This window comes from Scomber japonicus, chromosome 23, assembly GCF_027409825.1.
Source record: "Scomber japonicus isolate fScoJap1 chromosome 23, fScoJap1.pri, whole genome shotgun sequence".
NCBI classification, from domain to species: domain Eukaryota; kingdom Metazoa; phylum Chordata; class Actinopteri; order Scombriformes; family Scombridae; genus Scomber; species Scomber japonicus.
The window spans coordinates 13,434,935-13,455,709 of NC_070600.1; the positions used below are offsets into that span (position 1 = coordinate 13,434,935).

Below are 20,775 nucleotides of genomic sequence, written 5' to 3' on the forward strand. Positions count from 1 at the left end.
CTGGTCACAGCCTGTTACAGAGGAGCTTGGTGCTCTTTTCCCCTCTGTCCACAAATAGTATTTCGTCCCCAAAAATGATTGTTTAAAAAAGAAACAAATATATTATGTTTTCACTGATAGTTTTTTTGTCCATCTTCATGATAAGACTAACCAGCGCTGCTATTTTCCATCTGTAAACTGTTTGTTGTCTGGTTTTTGAGAAAGGCAGGCTCAGTTTATCACCCAGAACACACTGAAAATTCCTCTTTTAAAGGCTCCCAAAAATCATCTGCAGGCGCTCATGAAGGATTGTCCCATTCATGTGTGATTATTTGACAACTTACTGAAAAAAGACAGCACTTTCAACTCTGCCTTTGCATAATACATGATATTTTTCAGGTAGCAGAAAGATATTCCTTCCACATATTTGGCATATTACATATTTTTGCTACTATTTCCCCTTCTGTGAGAAGTTTAGATGTTTCAGGTAGCAGCTTGTCTTGCACTGAGTTATGTACATGACGTGATTGCTCATATTTTTCACAAGACATTAGGGTTTGGTCAGCAAATACGTCATTTGTTTCTGGTTTTCTCCCACATGTTAAACATGAGATGTTTAAGGTGGCTGCGTCCTGTGTGTCCATATATCTCCGTGTAATGCACATGAAACTGTCTGTATGCACATAGGCTGCCATAACTCTTTGGGGTTTGATGTCTGATTTGTTGCCCAGTTTTACATTGGTGTAAGGTTTAATGTTACTGTAAGACATGATATATGATACTGCATGTTTCAGAGGTTTCTGGGACAGACATAGCATATATTAACACACTTACACACACACACACACACACACGCAGAAACATACCAAATACAGCTGGAAGAACACACACTGACATTCTGTCTCGCTTTCTCGCCATCTCTTGTTTCCTCCCTTTCCTTCATTTGTTGGTTCACACACACACACACACACATACACTGCAGTGTAGTTTGTGCAAGTGCCTGCCTATCTTTATGCTATAGTTTTCACCAGTTGGTTGTATATGTCTACCCTGTGTGTGTGTGTGTGTGTGTGTGTGTGTGTGCATACATTTTAATATGCACATACATAAAACCACATGCACACAAACTAACACGCATGAATGGGCACACACAGATGCACACTAATCCAGAAACAGAAAATGCACAAACGGAACTACACACAAGCATCCGCCACACAGAGCTCGAACATGCGACTTTTCCACTGATAAATCATCAGCTGTGACCTTCACACATGCACGCACACACTCGTAAAACACACAAAGACATGTTTTCTTTGTGATATACATTAAATACATGCACCCATTTTGCTCCTAGCCTCATGTGTGCATGTGTGCATGTGTGTTGTCATGTTTAGAGTGTGCAGGTTTGCGTGTATGTGTGTGTTACAGCCAGCTAGAAGAATGTGCTGACAGTGTGTGTGTGTGTAACAGCAGGGTGTTGGGTCAAAAATGAATTAAAGGCTATTTTACTCTCCCCTCTTCTGCATCACTGACATTCAACACATATCTCTGCTTCATTCATTCTGTTTGCCAGTTTCACCCACTTGCATGTCTTTTTTTGGACAGGAGTATGAAATTGAGTATTTTTAGAGGAAAGGAGAGGAGGCGTCAATACTTATTTTTTTAAGTTTCAGTCAAGTAAATTTAATTGAGGCAAATCTCAAACTTGCTAAAAGGACTTACAGTCTGTGTAGCATATGACACCCTCTATTCTTCATACTTCACTGCACATGAGAAAAATCTCCCCTAACCCTAACCCTAAACCCTCTAAAGGGAAGTTGTAATAATAATTTCTGTTATTTTCAATCTTTTCTTAATGTTTTGGTCTTTACCATGCTTAAAAATATCATCACTTACCTCACTAAACATGATTTAAAATGCTTTAACATAATAACATCCATAGTGCAATTAAACGGCTTTAACAGTTGGAAACTCATAGTTTATTGAAAATATTCCTCCTGATAGTGCAGCAGTTCTGTAATGCTGCAAAACTGCAGTAGTACAAGAAAAAAGCTTTCAGGGCAAGAGTGTGAAACATATTATGAACTTAATTTTGTTGAGGTGTATCAATCGTTAAGGTTGAATCATTTCATTTATAAAAGTTTGATGAATGGCTTGAGTAAGCTTACAAGTTTGACTATTTCATGCAGAAATATTGGAGGGATTTTCCAAATGAATCAGTTGTGATCAGTCGTTGCAATCACATAATACCCAATTTTGCAGTACTGTATTTACGTACTATATATCCTGTGAAAAGCAGAAGAATGTTTTCTTTGCGTCAGTACAAAAGTGTTCTTCATGTGTTTTACTCATTAGAAAACCCTATATCCAAAATAATTTGCGCATGAGGTATAGCAAAATAGTTCTTGATTTCGAAATAGTCAATTGTGTAATATGACTATAGTTAATAGGTTTGATTTGACGTGACAGCTGGTTGCGAAAGGAGAGGACAAAAAAAAGTGAACCAGGGAGGAAGTAAGAGGAGAGTCGATGGGGAGGAGAGGAAAGGAGAAGACACAAAACAAAAAGAATGCAGAGAGGACGAGACAAGGAGAAGAAAAGCGAGTCAGGGCAACAGTTATACAGTAAATCTCTTTCTTTGAGGGGGGGACAGTAGGAGGATAATAAAATAAAATAAAATAAGCAGAAATGTTTTTTGGCAAGGGAAAAGGAGGGAAAGTGAAGAGGAGAAAGACAGCTGTCCAACAACAACTTAATCCAGCCAACAGAACTGCATGATATCCTGAAGAAATTATATTACCTTCATCTCCGTCTCCCTCACTCCGTATGTTCATCCATCAATCTTTCAGGCCGCAGTATACACTTTATTGAATGTATAACCACTTTCGTGATGTACCCTTCCCCTGCATTCATGCAACATCTTTATTCAACTTATGAACAAAATTGTAGCCTGATTTATTGCTCATTGTTTTTTCCCATAAAGACTTTGTATGAAGCATTAAAATCAGAATTCATTTGCAGAAGCAAATGTTCTAAAACATAAAACGGCAAGACACTGATTTCTGTTTATTTGCAAGGTTGTTATGGAAATTGTAATATTAAGGATGCTTAAATAGTCCATTTATTATGAAGAAAACATTCAAGCATCACAATGAAAAGACCTTGCTGTAGAAAAATAAGGGCGGTGATGCACTTGACTGTTTTTTTGGCAATGGAAATGGTCAAGGCTTCCAGCAACGAGCAACAAAATGTGTCACGTTAGTTTTGTCTTTGCTTTAGCGGGGAAATAAAACATGATGTATTAGTTGTTTTCTCTGTGTGTGGGAGGCTGCCTCAGGCTGTGACTAACGAGTGATAATCACATACTGGGTGGTGAGTCACAAGAATTTGTTTTGTAAAATTAAGCAATGCCAAAATCTATTTGGGTATACTGAAATTTGATCTTCCATATGCCTGAAAGAATCATTTCCAGCACTTCAGAGTTAGGGGTGCCCCTTGAAACCTGGTTCTGAATAGGAAGTGGTTCTAAAATTTTAAGAACCCTTATGGTTGTGCTGCAGCTGCTCTTCTTTGTCCTCTCCTCTGCTCCTTGTATTGGTGTCTGACCGAAGGTGGGGCTTAATTCCTCTGCCTCCACACACACACACACACACACATACACACAGCATAGCAGAGAGGCTGCAGGAAGCCAGGTGAAGTGAAAGATTTTTACTCCAGATGACAACAATGTTTGTTAATGTTACTGCAATAAAACCTCTGCAACTGAAAAACCAATACGAGTAATTTATCAAGCCACCTGTTAAACAAGCATAAACATGTCTGCTTTGCCTGCAGTCTCCATCCACTGACTGCATCTTTTACACAACCATAGCACGAATGTTAGGCTAATAGTGAAGTGTTACAAACAAAAGCTGTGTGTAAGTAGCCTCACTGTTAGCTTAGTTTGTAACATATATAAAACATTTCCAAATTCTTATAAACTTAGCTGCTGGCTGAGGCAAACCAGCCCCTCCTTTCTCTGACTGCTGTACCTGCAGCAGTGAATCACATCAGCAGCAGCAGGAGCAGGAGAAGGACAGAGGACAGAAGGAATGAATGATAGTGACTTATGTCTGTGTTCTTCATTCATTTAACTCTTCACTCAGTGTTTTCATGTCAGAAATATTATTTATTCATTTTTAATTTTTTTTTAGATTTGAGATATTATAAAGAATTAAAAGCATTTGAGTAATTCAATGAAAAAAGCCTGTTGATGAACCAACACTTGTGCCACATGTACAATTAGACTATAAAGAAAGTATTCAGGCACACCAAGTTGCTGTGCTGTCTTCGGGTTACTGCAGTCAGGGCCTTGGCTGATGCCTCAAGGTGAACACTATAAATTCAATTTATTTCTCCTTTGGTGCTCTCTTCTCCGTTTTATCTCCTTCCCAGCCTCCCTCTAACCCTCAACCTCTCCCTGCACCCCTTCCGCCATCCCTCCCTTCATTCCTGCCGTCCCTCCTTCACTTGCTCTGGCATGCCTTCCCTCCATCCCTCCCATCCTTTTTTTCATGTCTCATTCCCGCTTTCCTTGCATCCGTTCTTCCTTCCTTCCTTCCATTTCTTCATTCCTCTTCCTGTGCATACATCTGTCTGGAAACATCATTATCGCCTGATTTGTGTCTGGTTGGCTGTGTTTCTCCCTGTCTGTCCTCCTGTGTCTTCACTGTTGTCACTACATACTGAAGCTAATCAATTGTGTGTGTGTGTGTGTGTGCGTGTGCGTGTGTGTGTGTGTCTTAAGTATATGATCCTATTTTCAACGGCTGTGTCAATGGAACGACAGCTCTGCTCTGCCATAACTAACAATATGACTGCATGCATAGAACACACACACACACACACACACACACACACACACACACACACGGAAATGATCACAAACAATGGGAATACATGTTGCCTTCACACGTACAGATACACACATACACACAGTCACTTGGAAAACCAGATGAGACAGCATGACTGCTTAGAAGCTTTTACTCCCAGAGGAATGCTTGGAGATGTAAACCCACATACATACACACACACACACACACACACACACACACACACACACACACACACACACATACACAGGCACATGCATAAAAATACATCCTCCCACCCAAATGCATGTACACATGCTTATGGCAGCACACCAAACACAGAGACAAGTGCTTTGATCCCCTCAGACAGCAATGAGATTAATCCACAGTGTGCCAAACCAAGTCTGTGCGTGTGTGTGTATTTGTTGTGTGTTTTGTGTGTATGACAGACATGTTGAGAGCTTAGTATGGCAAAAAGGGCATGCAGTTTGACACTTAGTCTTACAAGCTCAAATCAGGGCGCCTTGCTCTCTCTCTCTCTCTCTCTCGCGCTCTCTGTAGTTGCCTTTCTTGCCCTCTTCTCTCTGACTCCTGCTCTCTTCCTCTGTCCTTTTTGATTTTTTTTCTGTTCCCTTGTGAGAAACTGAGATTGGAATCGGGGAAAATAGAAGCAATAAAAGATGTGCTGCAGTTTCGTATTTAAGTAACAAGGTTTTATAAAAAGATTGTGAAACGTTGAACCCAGTGATCTTCAGCTGAACATACAGTACAGCAGAGAAAGACAAAACTCCCCTCTCTCTCTCTCTTTTGTGTCGACATGTGTATTGTTATTGCCATATTTCATGTTTAATCTAAATATATAACACAGGTGTCCCACAACTATTAAGTGCACTGATTTGAGTTGAATTCATTAAAAGAGGGTTTTGAAAACAAGCACATGAGGTAGAGAGCAGAGCGAGATATTCCCAAAAGATGGAAGTGAATCAAACACATCAGAGCAAAAAGAAACAAGTGGAGAGAAAGAGCAGATAAAGGAAAAAAGGATGCGGCAAAACCTAAATTCGCCTGTTTTCCTCAGTTGATTACAGGTTTTGCATGCCAGGCCATCACACAGATCATTAAACAGCAATTAAAGAGGAAGATGGAGCAATGAAGAGGGAAACATATCAAAAAGTAGCAAACAAAACATGCTTCTTTTTTCAAAGCCTCTGATTGTATGTTGCGAGTGCCAGACGATTACATTTCTATTCTAGAAATAATAAAACTGAAGTAGACAGACAGGCAGAGAAAAAGAGTGAAAAAAGCTGGAATTACTTCATCCATAAGAATCCTTACTTCTGATAGACTTGCTTAAACATGCACTGAGGACAACAGAAAGAGTAAGACATCAGGTGGCGAAAGAAATAGATTTAAAACCTGACAGCTGTGACATCAACAGTATAATCACTGTTATAAAAATGTTTTGTAATTGTAAGAATTTTCAGACATGCATATGTGAATATAGTATGTGGCTTACTTTCGACCGTTTTGAATTCATTTGAATACATGATGCCTACACAGCCACTGATGTCGATTTATATCACAATATGAAAAATAGATAGCAAATTCTTCACATCTTGGGTTGATGTGTTGATTTGTGGCTACAGTTGTTTTGTCCTCTGTAACACAGTTGGGAGTGCAGATCAGTTTGAAAAGTCTGCGTTATCTCTTAATTGTAATGTGAATCAGTCATATATAGAGATAGATGTCAGTCTCCAGGATCTGCTGAGTGCTCAATGGAAGCCAGTGGTTTTGAAAAAGGTTAGCAGCATTTTTGTCATAAATACTCAAAAAAACCTAAACTATTACTGTCATTGGTGTTGCTTTTTAACATTGAGATACAGTGCTGAGGGATTCCTAAAAAAAACAAAAACATTTTGGCTGAGACTGAGAGCTTACTTTGTTTGCCTCCATCTAATGAATATGCATTTTAAAAATATTTGATTTGATATAATTTGATATCTGTCACTCTTACACTGTCATATAAAGCTTTTCTTAATAACATTTTATAAACATTTTGGAGTCGCAGGTGTCCATTAGTGTGTCTAATGTTGCAGGAGTGAGTTTGTGCTGCCAGATTGTAAGCAGATGTCTCGCTCTCTCTCAGCGTAGAAATGGATTTATTGTATAGAGCGACAGTAAAGACAAAGCTGCATCTTTAGTCACACTTCTGTGTCTGTGTGTGTGTGTGTGTGTGTGTGTGTGTGTGTGTGTGTGTGTGTGTGTTTGTGTGTGTGCGTGTGTGCATGTGTGGTCCCATGGAAAGAACACCCTCCCGCAGACCATGGATAATGCATTTTTACACCTTTCTTATTAGTCACAGTGTGTGTTTTTAAATATGTGTGTATCTGTGTGTGTGTGAGAGAGAGAGGGTTAGCGAGAAAAAAGTGTTTTTAAGAGAAAAAATGGAGCAAGAAAAAGGGGAAATATGTCAAGAACAAATCCTCATTCTGTCATGCAGTAGTCCCACCTGCCCTCCTCTCTGCCTCCCTCTCTCTCTCTTCCCTTCTTACTGCTTTTGTCTCTCTACCTCCCTTTCCTGCTACTCCTTCCCTCCCTCACTCCATCCCTCTCCCTCTCTCCCCCTTCACGTCTCTTTGATTTGTTTTCCCTCCAAATCCTCCAGTTATTTTATTCCCTTCCCTGTCAATGCTGTTTCTTTCTACACTATATGTGTATGTGTATGTGTATGTGTGTGTGTATGATTGTGTGTGTAAGCCTTCTCGCTGTCTTTCTTTAAGCCTCTCTGATGTACAACAGCTCCTTGAGGGGAGCTTTTCTCTCTCTCTCTCTCTTTCTCTCTCTCTCTCTCTCTCTCTCTCTCTCTCTCTCTCTCTCTCTCTCTCTCTCTCTCTCTCTCTCTCTCTCTCTCTCTCTCTCTCTCTCTCTCTCTCTCTCTCTCTCTCTCTCTCTCAGACACACACACACACACACACACACACATAGTCTTATCCTGTGCACCAGCTTTATTTCCCTAATTCTCCCTTTCTCCCACTTTTTCCAATTCTGTCTGATGGTCTCTCGCTCCTTCGTCTCTCTCCACACTAAATCATTCATGTCCAGTGTCTCTGACCCACTTCCACTATAGTTTAAGATACACACTTTCAAATAGATCTCGTGAACAACCCTGCTGTTCTCAATGTGACTATGCTACTTTAATCTGAGCTGTGTCAGTCAAAAATACAACAAAGTTTCCACCAAATCAGGGCCTACTGATCGGATATGTTGTAGTTTTGTCTGTTTGTTGCCGCAAACTTCCCAGAATAGTGAGCACATTTTGTTCTTGTGACGGTAAATAAAAGCTACAGTATACAGGGCATTCTTAACTGTAATTCGAGATAACCATTTATCATAATGCCACATTTTCAATGCAATAGTATCCCTTTGATGTTTTTGGTTTAAAGTAGCCCAGGAGAACAATTTCAAACTTTTAAATGTACGTAACGGCGGTAGGTTTTTGCTAATAAGTGCTCTTATAATTTAGTGAAGTGAAATTTAACATTGGCGCTTTAGCAGTAGAAAGAGAGCTACAGTTAATGGTTTTCTATAAACCAAAGCTTTATTGACTGTCTCTGCTTTGATGCTGCACACATGGCAGTCCAGCACGAACAAATGTTTCATAAAACCTGCTCTGATGTGTGTATTCTTTGCTCTGCGTTTTCTCTTGTAGGGCAATAAAACCAGTGTGTGTGTGTGCTTGTGTGTGAACAGAAGTAGAGTAAAGCCTTACTTTAAAGGAATTATCAACTCCATGTCAGATAGATATATGTTGTATATATTAAGTGTACAGATGTGTGTTTATACAAAGAAAAGCTTCCACCTTTATTCTTCTCACTCTGTTTCTTTACTTTTCTCTTTCTTGCTCAGTAATTTAAGCTGTGAGGCATAGTTGCAGATGAGAATAGGGGGCCCAGTCCTCGCTGGTTGTCTGCCCCAGGACAGAAGCTGTCAGCTGGGAGAGAAATACTACTCTACAGGGCAGCCCCACTCTGGAGACCCAGAAACTGTGTGTGTGTGTGTGTGTGTGTCTGTGTGTCTGTGTGTTTGTGTGTGTGTGTGTGTGTGTGTGTGTGTGTATGTGTGTGTGTGTGTGTGTGTGTGTGTGTGTGTGTGTGTGTGTATATCTGTGTGAGAAGACAGAGATAGACAGATGGAGGATTTATGAAATTGATTTAATTTTAATCCTCATGCAGAAGTAGATTATGCACAGTCATGAACACCAGAACCAGTCTTAGGTGTGTGTGTGTGTGTGTGTGTGTGTGTGTGTGTGTGTGTGTGTGTGTGTGTGTGTGTGTGTGTGTCCTCCTATGTGTGTGGTCTTTCAACTGTAAGCCACCTGATTATCAAGCAAAAAACTGTCAGAAAGAATCAGGAGAGGGTTCAGGGACAAAGAGTGAAAATAAAAGAAATAAAGTGAGTAGCAGAAAAGGTTTTCAGTTCCTCCTTTTCTTCTCTCTTTCACAGATTACTTCAGTCCATGTCTCTATGCTACGTGTGTGTGTGTGTGTGTGTGTCTGTGTCTGTCTGTGTGTGTGTGTGTGTGTGTGTGCGCGCCTCCAGGCAGCATTAGCAACCACTAAGAGCCAGCTGTGCCCTCCTGTATCTCATTCTCCCCATCTCTCCTCCACCCTCTTCTCTCTTTAAAACAGCGATTTTCTTCCATTGCAGTTTGAACTAAATATTCCAGGTGCTATTTCTCTCCTCTTTCTTCTTCCTGATATACAGAACAGTAAAGTCTGTGGACAGGATTAAAGATTATGAATTTACTGTATGCTTGTCACATCCACCTTCAATTTCAGATGTGGGGCTGTGGAAAATATCTGCTCAGTTTGCTACCCTGCTGGAATTTGATATTTCAAAGTCTCTGTGTTTCTTACATAGTAAAATAAATAGTGTTTTATTAGCTTTAATATGAAGTGCATTTACCTCAAGCTTAGACAGTCATCTCCTGGTGCTTCTGGACACATCCTCAGTGGTGTTCTTACAGACTCATTAGATTTATCATCAGGTGTTTCGGGTCCTCTCGCTGTCATTTTCCTCCCCCTTGGCGATCCAGCTGAGGCTGATCTGACCTCAGCTTGCTTCCAGGTGGCCACATCTCCAACTCCTCACAGATGTCCTCTTTAAAGCCACATCCATCTTGAGGTTTTTTCTGCCTCTTAAAGGGTGAGCAATCGCCACATCATACTTATAAACTTTTTTTGTCAAAGGTCACATTTAAGCGATCATCCTGCGGGACTTTGAGCTCCAGATGGATCACTTACAGTAATTGGCAGAAACAAAGACTGTGTCTGGTGATGGCTCAAATGTAATTGGAGATTTTTTGTATCTTCTCAGACTTACCAACAGCAGATGTCATTTCTTGAAATTAAGGGACACATTCATGTCTTCTGTCTCTTTCCTGCACGACAGGATTTAGCATATTTTCTTCCTTGAGCCTTTGTTCTGCATGAAGTGGATTTTTCTTACCCTGACAAAGTGATCAATAGCAACAAAATAGAAATCAAAGTAAACTTGAGTTTGAATCATGAATTATTGGTGCTGTTACACAAGGCTAGCAAGTGATATCTACTAATTTAGGTCACTTTCACTTTGTTGTTGCGCTCTTACTAATTGGTGGGTGAAAGGAAACCACATTGGGGGGTTTTTTTTTCAACACACTGTTGCCACTCAAGTGACTCTTCTGATTTTTACTTGCCTCAGAACTCAGTTTCCTAAACGTGGTGGAAGCGGTTGAGTCAAACCCTCCTCAGATTCAAGGTAGCACGAGTCATTTGGTTCTCTGTAACTTGCAGATGTCTAGCATGTAGAGAGAAACCTCCTTTCACAGAAATGAGGTCGAGCTTGACACGCACCACGTCCTGCAGGGGTTAAAGAGTAAACTCTGGTGTCCTACAACCGGCCTCCTGTGTAACCAGAGCAGACAGTGTCACAAAAAACAATGGAGAGCTGCTTTGTTCATTCGGAAACAGAGAGCAGAGAGAGGGGATTATTTCTAAAATAGCTCTGTGTTTGTCTTAGACAGAGACTGGCTAATGTCACACTGGACTGAATCTACCTTACCCATACACACACACACACATACAAGGACACACACATTCTCCCACACACAAATACACAGAAAGAAAATACTGAACACACACAGACAAACACAGTGAAATACACGCAAGTACAACCTTATAAGCTCACATACACATACAGAAATGCATGCTGTCTTAAACTCAGACATTGAGCTGTCACTTCAGTATACACTCTTACACACACTCCCTTACACACACTGTAGATTGCTGTAGAGGGTGACAGCATGAAAGAGATAATGCAGCACACACGGGAAGCTGCTTTGGTGTGTGTGTGTAGAAAAATGTGAGTGATCTAAGACCAGGCATTAGTGTTTCTGATAAAGTGAGGGGCCTTAAGTGGTTTTAGGAAGGAGAGAGCCCCTGCGTGTGTGTGTGTGTGTTCGTCTGTGTGTGTGTGCTGGGGTTGGGGTCAGGTGCCTGGTGCATTTGTGTGTATCTGCTTACTGTCTCCCTTGTCGCCACGGCGATGACATCATGGCACACGACCGCCAAACAACGGAAAGAATTCCTCCCGTCTTCTTTATAGACGGAGAGCGAGAGGAGGTGTAGAGATAGAGGGAGTGACAGAGGATGTGGGGAGGGGTGTGGGGTGGGTGGGGTGAAGAGAAAGAGATGAGAAAGACAGGGTGGGAGAGAGATACTGATAGCGAATAGGTGAGAGAGAGAAGTTGTGTCGATTTTGTCAGTTTTTATTTAATTTAGGCTTAATCTTGTGTCAAATGTGCTTGTAAGTTTTTTTCATATTTACCTCATCTTGTTTGTTTGAGTTGAATTTTAGTTGACGAAAGGCGGAAAGTATGGAGGAGGTTGGGATGGTGGTCCCATCAAACTTTCTTGCTAACTTTCTTGCGTCCTAGTTGCCCAGTTTGAACCATGTTTTACTAGATATTTGCCACAACTATGAACCTAACCTACCCTGAACCATTATTGCAACAAGTCCTCCACATTAAATGACTAAAGCGGTCGTTTGACAGTGCTCTCCCAACCGACATATAAAAGTGTTCTCTAATCTGGCACCCCTGTTGGCAGTAATCAGCAGGACATAATTTGTCTGTGTTTTCCCAAACCGTTAATCACTGTGAACAAAATAATAATGTTTTATGAAATGACAACACTGCGGTAAAGGCCTGGTCAGGTTTAGGCACAAAAACCACTTGGTAAGGTGTCAGAAAATATGATGGTTTGTGTGAAAATGATCACTTTAAGGTTAGAGAAACATGTGGTGTAGATTAAAAGTTACTATGTTCTTAAATTTAGCCGACCTTCGTCGCCATGGCTACAATAATAAATACGGGGTTAAGGTCAGGGGATGATCGTAGTTACAGTTTTATGGGAAACAAACAGCGATCTTCTGTGACACAGTCAATCAACAGTAGACTTGCCTTGGTCACATCAAAGCAATGAATCAAATATGTGAAGTTATTTGATTGGCTGGGGGATGTATTACTTGTGATAAAAGTTATAAGAGACAGACTTCTTGCTGGAGCTCTCTCGTAGGGACCCCTGCTGGTCTCAATGAAATAAACGATGACGCTGCAGGTTTTGATGGAGTTCTGCCGCCTGTCTGAATACAAACTAAAAACTGAGGCTGAACAGTAAAAGAACAACGTGACACTTAAACTTCATCTTCACAAAATCTAGAGACAAAGATATCACCCTGCTAAACAAACTGATTGACAAACTATCTCTGGGAGGTGTAGTGCAAAAAATCATTTAATTCAAAAGATGTAGCCAAAATATGGAAATATAACGCTGATGGATGTTATTCTGTGCTTACTGATAGTAGACTCTCCTTTATCCTTCTGTGCCCTCCATTGCTACAGAAAAGGAACACTTGAAAGGAAAGTTCGAGATCTGAGACTGTGTCCACTGGGAACCTTTCTTCCTCACAGTGCTGGCTTTGCTGTCTTTGTTACGTTCAGTGGTAAGGACACATTGCCAGCAGTGCTGAGAGAGTACTATGTTTTTAAGTGCCCTTTGACAGTAGAATTATCTAAAGATTTAGCAAAAGAGCACTGCACTTGAAACACTTTTTAATGATCACATAGCAACAGCAGTAGCCACAACCAGCACTTGTGTGTTTAGCTGAGAAGGCCAAGTGGAGAGTGCTTTATATGTGTGTATGAATGTGTTTTTGCATGTGTATGTTAGACAGAGATGAAGGGAAAGCCCTAGCGAGGCCCAGAATGAGACAAGTGCATCTGGAATAAATATCATTTTATCACCAGGGTTTATAAGCGCCATGTGCTGGCAGGTAACTCTCAGATATGGTATAAAACTCGACGCACTGTTAGCTTTAACAAGACTAATATTCCATTAGCCATACTGTGTGTGTGTGTGTGTGTGTGTGTGTGTGTGTGTGTGAGAGAGAGAATGTGTGAGAATGTGTGTATGTATGTGGGTGGGTGGGTGTGTGAGAGAGTGTGTGTAAAAGCATTTTTACAAAAAAGAAAGGAAAAGACTGTGACACTGTTCCACTGTCTCACAATCTGGAAGAAGGGAAATGTTCCTTCTTAAGGCATGAATGAAGTTTAAATGTCTGTAAACTGGTCAACACATTGATTAAGCGGAAGGGCGTTCTGTATCTTAATGTCTAGGAACTTGTAAAAACTGACAGTCAGTTTTATGGCCAACATGTAAAATACACACTTCCCTCTGATTGTACAATAGTAGAGTTAAAAGCCTTTGTGTTATGGGCACAACATATTGTCATGTTTGTATAAGATAAAAAACGTTAAGTCTTTTAGGACTGTTTTTGGTACTGATTCAAAGGTTTCCATATATATAGATGCCTTCTCTTGTCTCCAAAAGTAATTAATATTATTACTGCTGCCCAACAATAAACTCCTATAATAGCTTAACCTCATGTCTTACCTTCCATGCAGTCAAAGAAATAGAAAGTGTGCATCTTGGTCTTATTTGAAACACTGGAATGCTCCTTAATGTTCCTTGTCTTTGGTGTTGTTAAAATAAACTTCTTTCTTTTAGATTTTGTCATTTCTCTCCAGATAAATTTAAATATATTTCTGATTTAAAAATGTCATATACATTTCAGAGAAAGTCATTTATAGTAATCACCATTGAGCATCTGACAGTGGCCAGACTTGCTCAGGGAATCAATCTACCAACCTCAGTCTCAACCCCTCCAACTCCTGCCGCTGTCAGATTGCTACAGTGGAGATGCATGATGGGATGCTTGTTCACTGACAGTATGGTCAGTGAGGTTGACCAAAGAATCTGTGGGTCTTCACACAGTCCAAACATGTAATCTGTCTTCATTTAGACACTCTCATCACTGCATTCCTCACTGGACCACTGTATCTGTGTATGTGTGAGACAGAGATAGAGAAAGGAAGTATAATTGTGTTACAAGAAAGAAAATTAACAAAAAATATAAATTTGTCTTAGCATCAGTGGGTGTCTGTATTGTTGGGTGTATCTGGATTATTGTATGTTTTTATGTGTGTATCAGGATTGATACGTTGGTTGGAAACCAATATAAGCAGAGGAAAGGGTGAATTTTATATTTTGGTCATGAAACTGAAGCTTTATTCATTTCCGTTGACAAATATCACTTTGTTATTAGTATCAGCTGAATGCAAATACATGTAGAGGAGAGATTCAGAGAGACAGATGAAAGGGGAAGATATTTATTTGCTCATATGCAACTTAGCATCTCTGTGTGCTTGTGTGATTGCGTGTGGCCAATCTTCGAGCCCCATGAGATTATGGGGAAAAACGGTATGATTTAGATTCTCTCTGGAAACGGGCAGAATTCCGAGAATTCAGAGCTCTGGGTGTCCTCGGAGGCGGCTCGGCTAGATCCAGGGTTGATGGGATGGATGGGATGCGGCTTGTAGCTTCCCAACCACATGGAATGCTATTTGTCAGCCTGATTATCCAGGCCAGGGACAGAGATAGGGAGAGACAAGAGAACTGGAGGAATAAGACTAGAGAATAGTGTTGAAGGCATGTATATATGTGTAGATAAATAAAGTTAAGCGTAGTTAAACACAATGCGATGGCTTATTTGAGTAGTTTTGGACTCATACACTAAATATGCTCTTTGTTGGAAGTCAGGTGGCCTCATGAATCTTGGGCCACCACTTTGGCAACGCACACTTAGCTGAAGTGTCCATGAATGACACATTGACTTACAGCCAGCTCCCTGCTCTGTTACTGAAATGGAGTCTCCCTGTCAGTGAAGTTATTTATCATTAGAAAGAGATTAGTGTAAGTCTTCCTGCAGATAGGATGAAATCAGGTCTGCAATCCCTGTGTAATTTTTTTAAATGTTATTCATATTCAATCCTTGCTTTTATGGATAGAAGACAGTGTTGAGAGATATGAAATGAGGAAGAGAGTGAAAGGTTTCGGATATGTAGAAATCAACCCAGCCCTGATCAAACCAGGAACATGTTGATGACATAGTATGCGTCATACTCAACCACCAGGAAGACCCATCTTTGTGTAAAATACACCAATCTTATCCTCCTAAACTCTCTGATTTAAGAGTTCTCCCACTTGTTGACATGCCATTGGTTCACCATAAACTAAAAAGTTAAAGTCGGTTAACCCAAATTGCTATTTGGCCATGCAGACAATTTTGGTTTTATTTGTCCAGATTTTAAGATATCCCTCTCTGAGTTTTTCTCCCTCCACCCTAATGACAGGAAGATGAGCGGAATGTCAATTGTGGTGCTTGGAGCATTGTAAAATGACATCTAAAAATTAAGTAGTGACGTTTCTTTCCATAAACAGGATCCCTCCCTGAGTCCATAGAGAAACAGATATCTCACAATTGGGCAAATTAAACAAAAACTTTCCAATGGAATAAAAAGCAAAATACAAACTTTGTCTTTCATAGCAGTGTGATAAAGAAAAAGCTGAACCTGCATTCACCAGTGTCTGTACAGTACTTCATTTCTCTGTTTTAAAAGCTGTCAAATTCAAACACTTTACCCTCTCTGCAATTAACGTCATCAGTGTACAACAATAGCAAGTGTACTGTAGCTTTAATTAATATCAAAGTAACTATGTTGTTATTTTGTAAAAGTCTTGCTAAAGAAATTGACTTTTTTGTCTGTGCAGACAAGAGGCACTCCTGGCAGCTATAAGTGAGAAAGATGCCAACATCGCCCTGCTGGAGCTCTCCTCGTCCAAGAAGAAGAAAACCCAAGACGAAGTGGCAGCTCTGAAGAGGGAGAAGGACAGTCTGGTTCATCAGCTCAAACAGCAGGTAGGCTTATTCACACCAAATCACTCTCACACACACACTATAGACTTTGGCATCCAGGTGGACTCCGGGAAAGCCTTTTACTCTGTTATTTAAATGAGAGAAGAGGAGTACAGAGATGGACGTGAAAGAGAGAGAAGTGGGAGGTGTGGGGGGCTTAAAGGCAATGATGATGATAAAGTTTATGATCGTGGTAAGAGAAGAGTGTGAAAAAGTGGAGAAAGGAGTAATAAAAAAGAGAGAGAGATCACAGGTGAGGCCCACATTGAAGAGGGGAGCAAAGAAAACAACAGAGGCAAAAAGAAAGTGAGTCCAGATGTGTGTCCGCAGTCCTCTAACCGCTAAGGGTAAATTTAGGATGAATCTACCCCTCCTGAACTCACCACACAAACACACACAGAGTTCAACCCCTCTACAAATCTCTGGTGACAACACTTTCACATGAATTTCGTATTTATTTAAATTTGCTGTCCGCAGATCCACAAAGACACATGCATTGCATACACACACACACACCTCACACTCAGCTGGTATGGCACATGTTTATAGAGTTTAGCACACAAACGCACACCGATATGTACACACTCACCCAGGCCAAAAACAAGGATATAAACATGACCAAATGCCTCTGTGGTTCCACACAGAGGCCTATTCACACACACACACACACACTCAGAGACACACACTCACACACAGTAAAGTCTCGTGGGTCTAGTGAATTAACCAACTCCTTAGTGGATGACCCAACTGGGAGTTTGGTGAGTTTCTTCCCCTCTGTTCTTTCTTCTGTACTTCTCTCCATCACTCTATATCTGCTTTTTCTTTTTAGTTAATATATTTATTAATTGAAGGCTCATATTTAGGGTAGTTTAAATGTTTTTTAGTTATAAATAATGAGAATATCAAGAGTCTAAGTCATGTGACTCAAGTTTATGGGGCAGTCTTTTTAGCCTCTAACCCACTTTGCTACATAACTCTTTATTTCTGCACGCAAGGCGCCAACATACACACATACACACCAAATACCAAACACACTGACACAGTGATAAGACCTAATATATCAAAAGCCAAGGCGAGATCAGAGAGCTTCATATTCACTTTAATTTCCCTTGATTCGAACTGTGAAATTAAACTGTTACTCAGAAATAACAATGGAGTTTTCATTCTCAAAAGCGCCTCAATAGATAAGATGTTAAAAAAAAACCTCTTTTGTGGCGAAATATTTCCAGTTATTGAATATTGCCAAAAATCCACTTAATGGATACAGAAAGGCTCAAAGGATTCAATAAGATAAAATGTTGCACCCACACGAAAAGGGAAAAATCGTGCGTGTGCATGTTTAAGAGAAAAGCTAGGGAGGGGTGGAGGGGGGGACTGTCAAATGAAGTCATTATAACGTGCATCACTCTCCTCTCTCTTCCTTCCTCATCCCTACGCCTCTCTCTCCCCATCCTATTTGAAGTCTTTTATGACACCTCAGGGTCTCGAAGGTGGTTACTGACAACACAGAGACTCCACTGTGCTGGTGTGTGTGTGTGCCGTGTGTGTGTTTAAGGTGTTCGCGGTTTTGCTCCCCTCTTGCTCTCTCTCTCTCTCTCTCTCTCTCTCTCTCGCTCTCTCTCTCCCTCACTCTCTCTGTGGTGTCATAATGTTCAGTCCCTGAATGATGGATAACCGCCGAGACTTCCTCAATTTTCCTGTCCATGTGTGTGTGTTTGCAGTGTATGAGCGGAGGCTGGTATAGTATTTTTAGCTCACTCTTTAAAGTGTCTCACACACACACACACACACACACACACACACACACATACACACACACACACACACACACACACAGACAAACACATTAATAACCTCCCTGACAGATGGACAGAAACAAGTGTAAATCATTGATGCACAAACTGTTTACTCATTTACAGTTTAAGTCATCAACTTGATGAGCTGTAAACATGTTTGCTTTAGAGACAAATATAGCATGTGTACACAAAGCAGTATATATTTTGTGTGTCTAATGTACAACAAGTGGTTCTGGAGGGTTTTTGGCGGCTGCCGTTGGAGGTCAGAGACAGTATGAATTGAACAGATGGAAGTTTTGGTTGTGCTTACACTACACACACCTGGGCGGACCTGCTTTTTTGTAATTTCTTGTATAATCAGAGATATAAAAATATTGTAAACATTTCCTTCGTCCTGAGAAGCTGCAGTGTTTATTAATTGACACGCTACAGTCTGTACCGTACATTTACTGCCAGATTGACAACTTACTGCTAACCTTTTACTCTGCTTCACTCGTATTCTCCGTCACTTTTGTGCGGCTTACTCTCTCGACTTGCTCAACCACACACTCCCTATGCACCCACATTACACACTGCCCTATTCCTGAAGGGAGCTACACTACTCTTATAACAGTATTTTTCACATAGATGTCCTTTGAAGCATGATTCTGGGATTTGATGCACTAGTTGATGATTGAAAACAATTCCTCAATAACGTAGCGTGTTATCGTGCTTGCACAGTATGTGAGTGAAAGTCATTAGTAACCCGTTGATATTACAATAATGAGAAATTTATGCAGTAGTGCTCATAATGCAAAAAATGTATATAGGGGAACCTGCCTTTGCAGATGTTTGGCATTTCTGCAAAAAAAATGACCAACAATTATCAATTACTGCTACGATTAATTTTCTGGTGATCAACTAATCAATTAATCCACTAATTGTTCAAGCTCTATACTTGACAAAACTCATAGATTTGTGTGCATCAGCACAATATTGTATTAATTTTAACTAAGTTGATTGTGCACCAATGACAAAGCAGAAACAAGCACTTTTAATCAGAGAAAATCTAATAAATAGATGGATATGCAATGTAAATAGACACAGGACAGAAAAGAAGAATTTGTGTGTGTGTGTATAGTGTGTAAACACACAAAACACACCTGTGTATGTTAAAGTTTACGTGTGTGTCCCTGAAATGTTTCCTGCATTTTGCCCTTTGACCCCCAGCTGCAGGGAAGCCAGGAGGTTGTAGATCAACGCAATCTCAGCTCTCTTCACCTGCTTCTCCTCCTTTCTTTCTCACAGTCTCCTTCCTCTTCACTTACAAGTTTCTCAGAGACAGAGACAAAACCGGAAATTTGAGAGAGACAAACAGAGAAAGACAGAAGTGGAGGAGGGAAGTGAGGGATACGCTACTCTTTCTCTAGAGACACATGTGATTAACATTTACAGGTTGTGTAAGGAGTGTGTGTGGCCGTGGCCTTGGCCATTATTCTGTACCTGTGTGGCTAAGGCCTGGCTGCAATATGGCCATTTTTAAGGTTTTCCTTTCTATATTCGTGGCTTTGGATACTATTAAGGCTATAAGATGATGGGAAAAAACATAGTAGTTAAATTAGCAGTTAATCACAAACCCAAAAAGGGACAAAAATAACGTAAGAGTTGACGGTTAAATCTCTGCAATAAAACCAGGGTTTATGGTGGGAACACCTTCCACTCCAACTCTAAACCTCTGAAGTATTTGAATCCTGTGAAAATGATTGCTTGATGTTGTGAATTATGAAGCAGCATGTAAAAGTGTGTTCTAGCTAAGATGTAACCCAGAATAGGCAAAAATGGGTTTTCACTTGCTCAGAATGGATGGAAGGATATGTGATTTTCATTCAGATGCAACTAGATGTAAAGGACATTTTGTAGTTTTAAGGGCAAAAATAAACATTTTGATGTCCTTTCATCTTCAAAACCGGTATTTACATGTGCATGAAAGACTAAACACAGTTTTAGTACAGTGCGTCGTCACTTTTTGGTAAATATAATTTAGTTCTCAGTTGTCATAGTGTAACATTATCTACTGCCCTCTGTCTCTCAGTTGTCTCTCTTTCTCTTTACAGACTTAACCATTCATCATTATTTGTTTATATTCATTGTGAACATCTCATCTTACCGACAAAAGTGGAAAAATGTAGCTCTAATCTAATTTATTCATCCATAGAGACTTGTCACAATGAAATAATTCCCCTTCAGTCGCTTTTCATTGTCATTTGTAATTTTCTACTTATCAACAACTTTCTCGTCTTGACAGAGAAAGACGGGGGAAAAACTAATCTAATTTTTATATTATGATGAAATAGTTCTTGTCCAACCATGACTCAGCAACTTTCCATTATTGATAATTGCACAGATATCAACAAGGATCTCCTTTCACCACTAGAGAGAAAGACGAAACAATAATCTAATCTATTATTCCCCGGAGCCTTATCACAATGAAATGATTTTCTTACAACCGTGACTCAGCAGTTTTTTTTCCCACTTCTCTCCATGTTCATTTGTTTCTCATTCTGTCCGTTGTCAGCGGGTTACAGCAGACCCGCAGGAAGGATGGAGGGAGGGAGGGGAGGTGGAGTGGAGAAGAAGAAGGGAGCAGCAAGGGGGGGGAGGAGTGAAATAATGGTGTGATGATTAGATTAAGTGAGAAAGAGAGAGCTGGCACAGAAACAAGTGAGCTGAGGTCAGCATTCCTGACAATTACAGAAAATGGGAAGATGTAAAGAAAGGCCAGAGATGAAAATCAGGATAAGACAGAGAGAGGGCTG

The 20,775-nt window shown here is 40.3% G+C and overlaps 1 protein-coding gene across 2 annotated transcripts in view; it reads left to right on the plus strand.

The window, feature by feature from the left end:
• Window positions 1-20,775, plus strand: part of LOC128385217 (ELKS/Rab6-interacting/CAST family member 1-like) — a 123,862-nt gene that overhangs the window by 73,291 nt on the left and 29,796 nt on the right. For both annotated transcript variants that reach the window (XM_053344069.1, XM_053344070.1), the window contains one exon: window positions 16,040-16,187. In XM_053344069.1, the coding sequence (XP_053200044.1) occupies window positions 16,040-16,187 (148 nt within the window). The remainder of the gene's footprint in view (window positions 1-16,039; window positions 16,188-20,775) is intronic.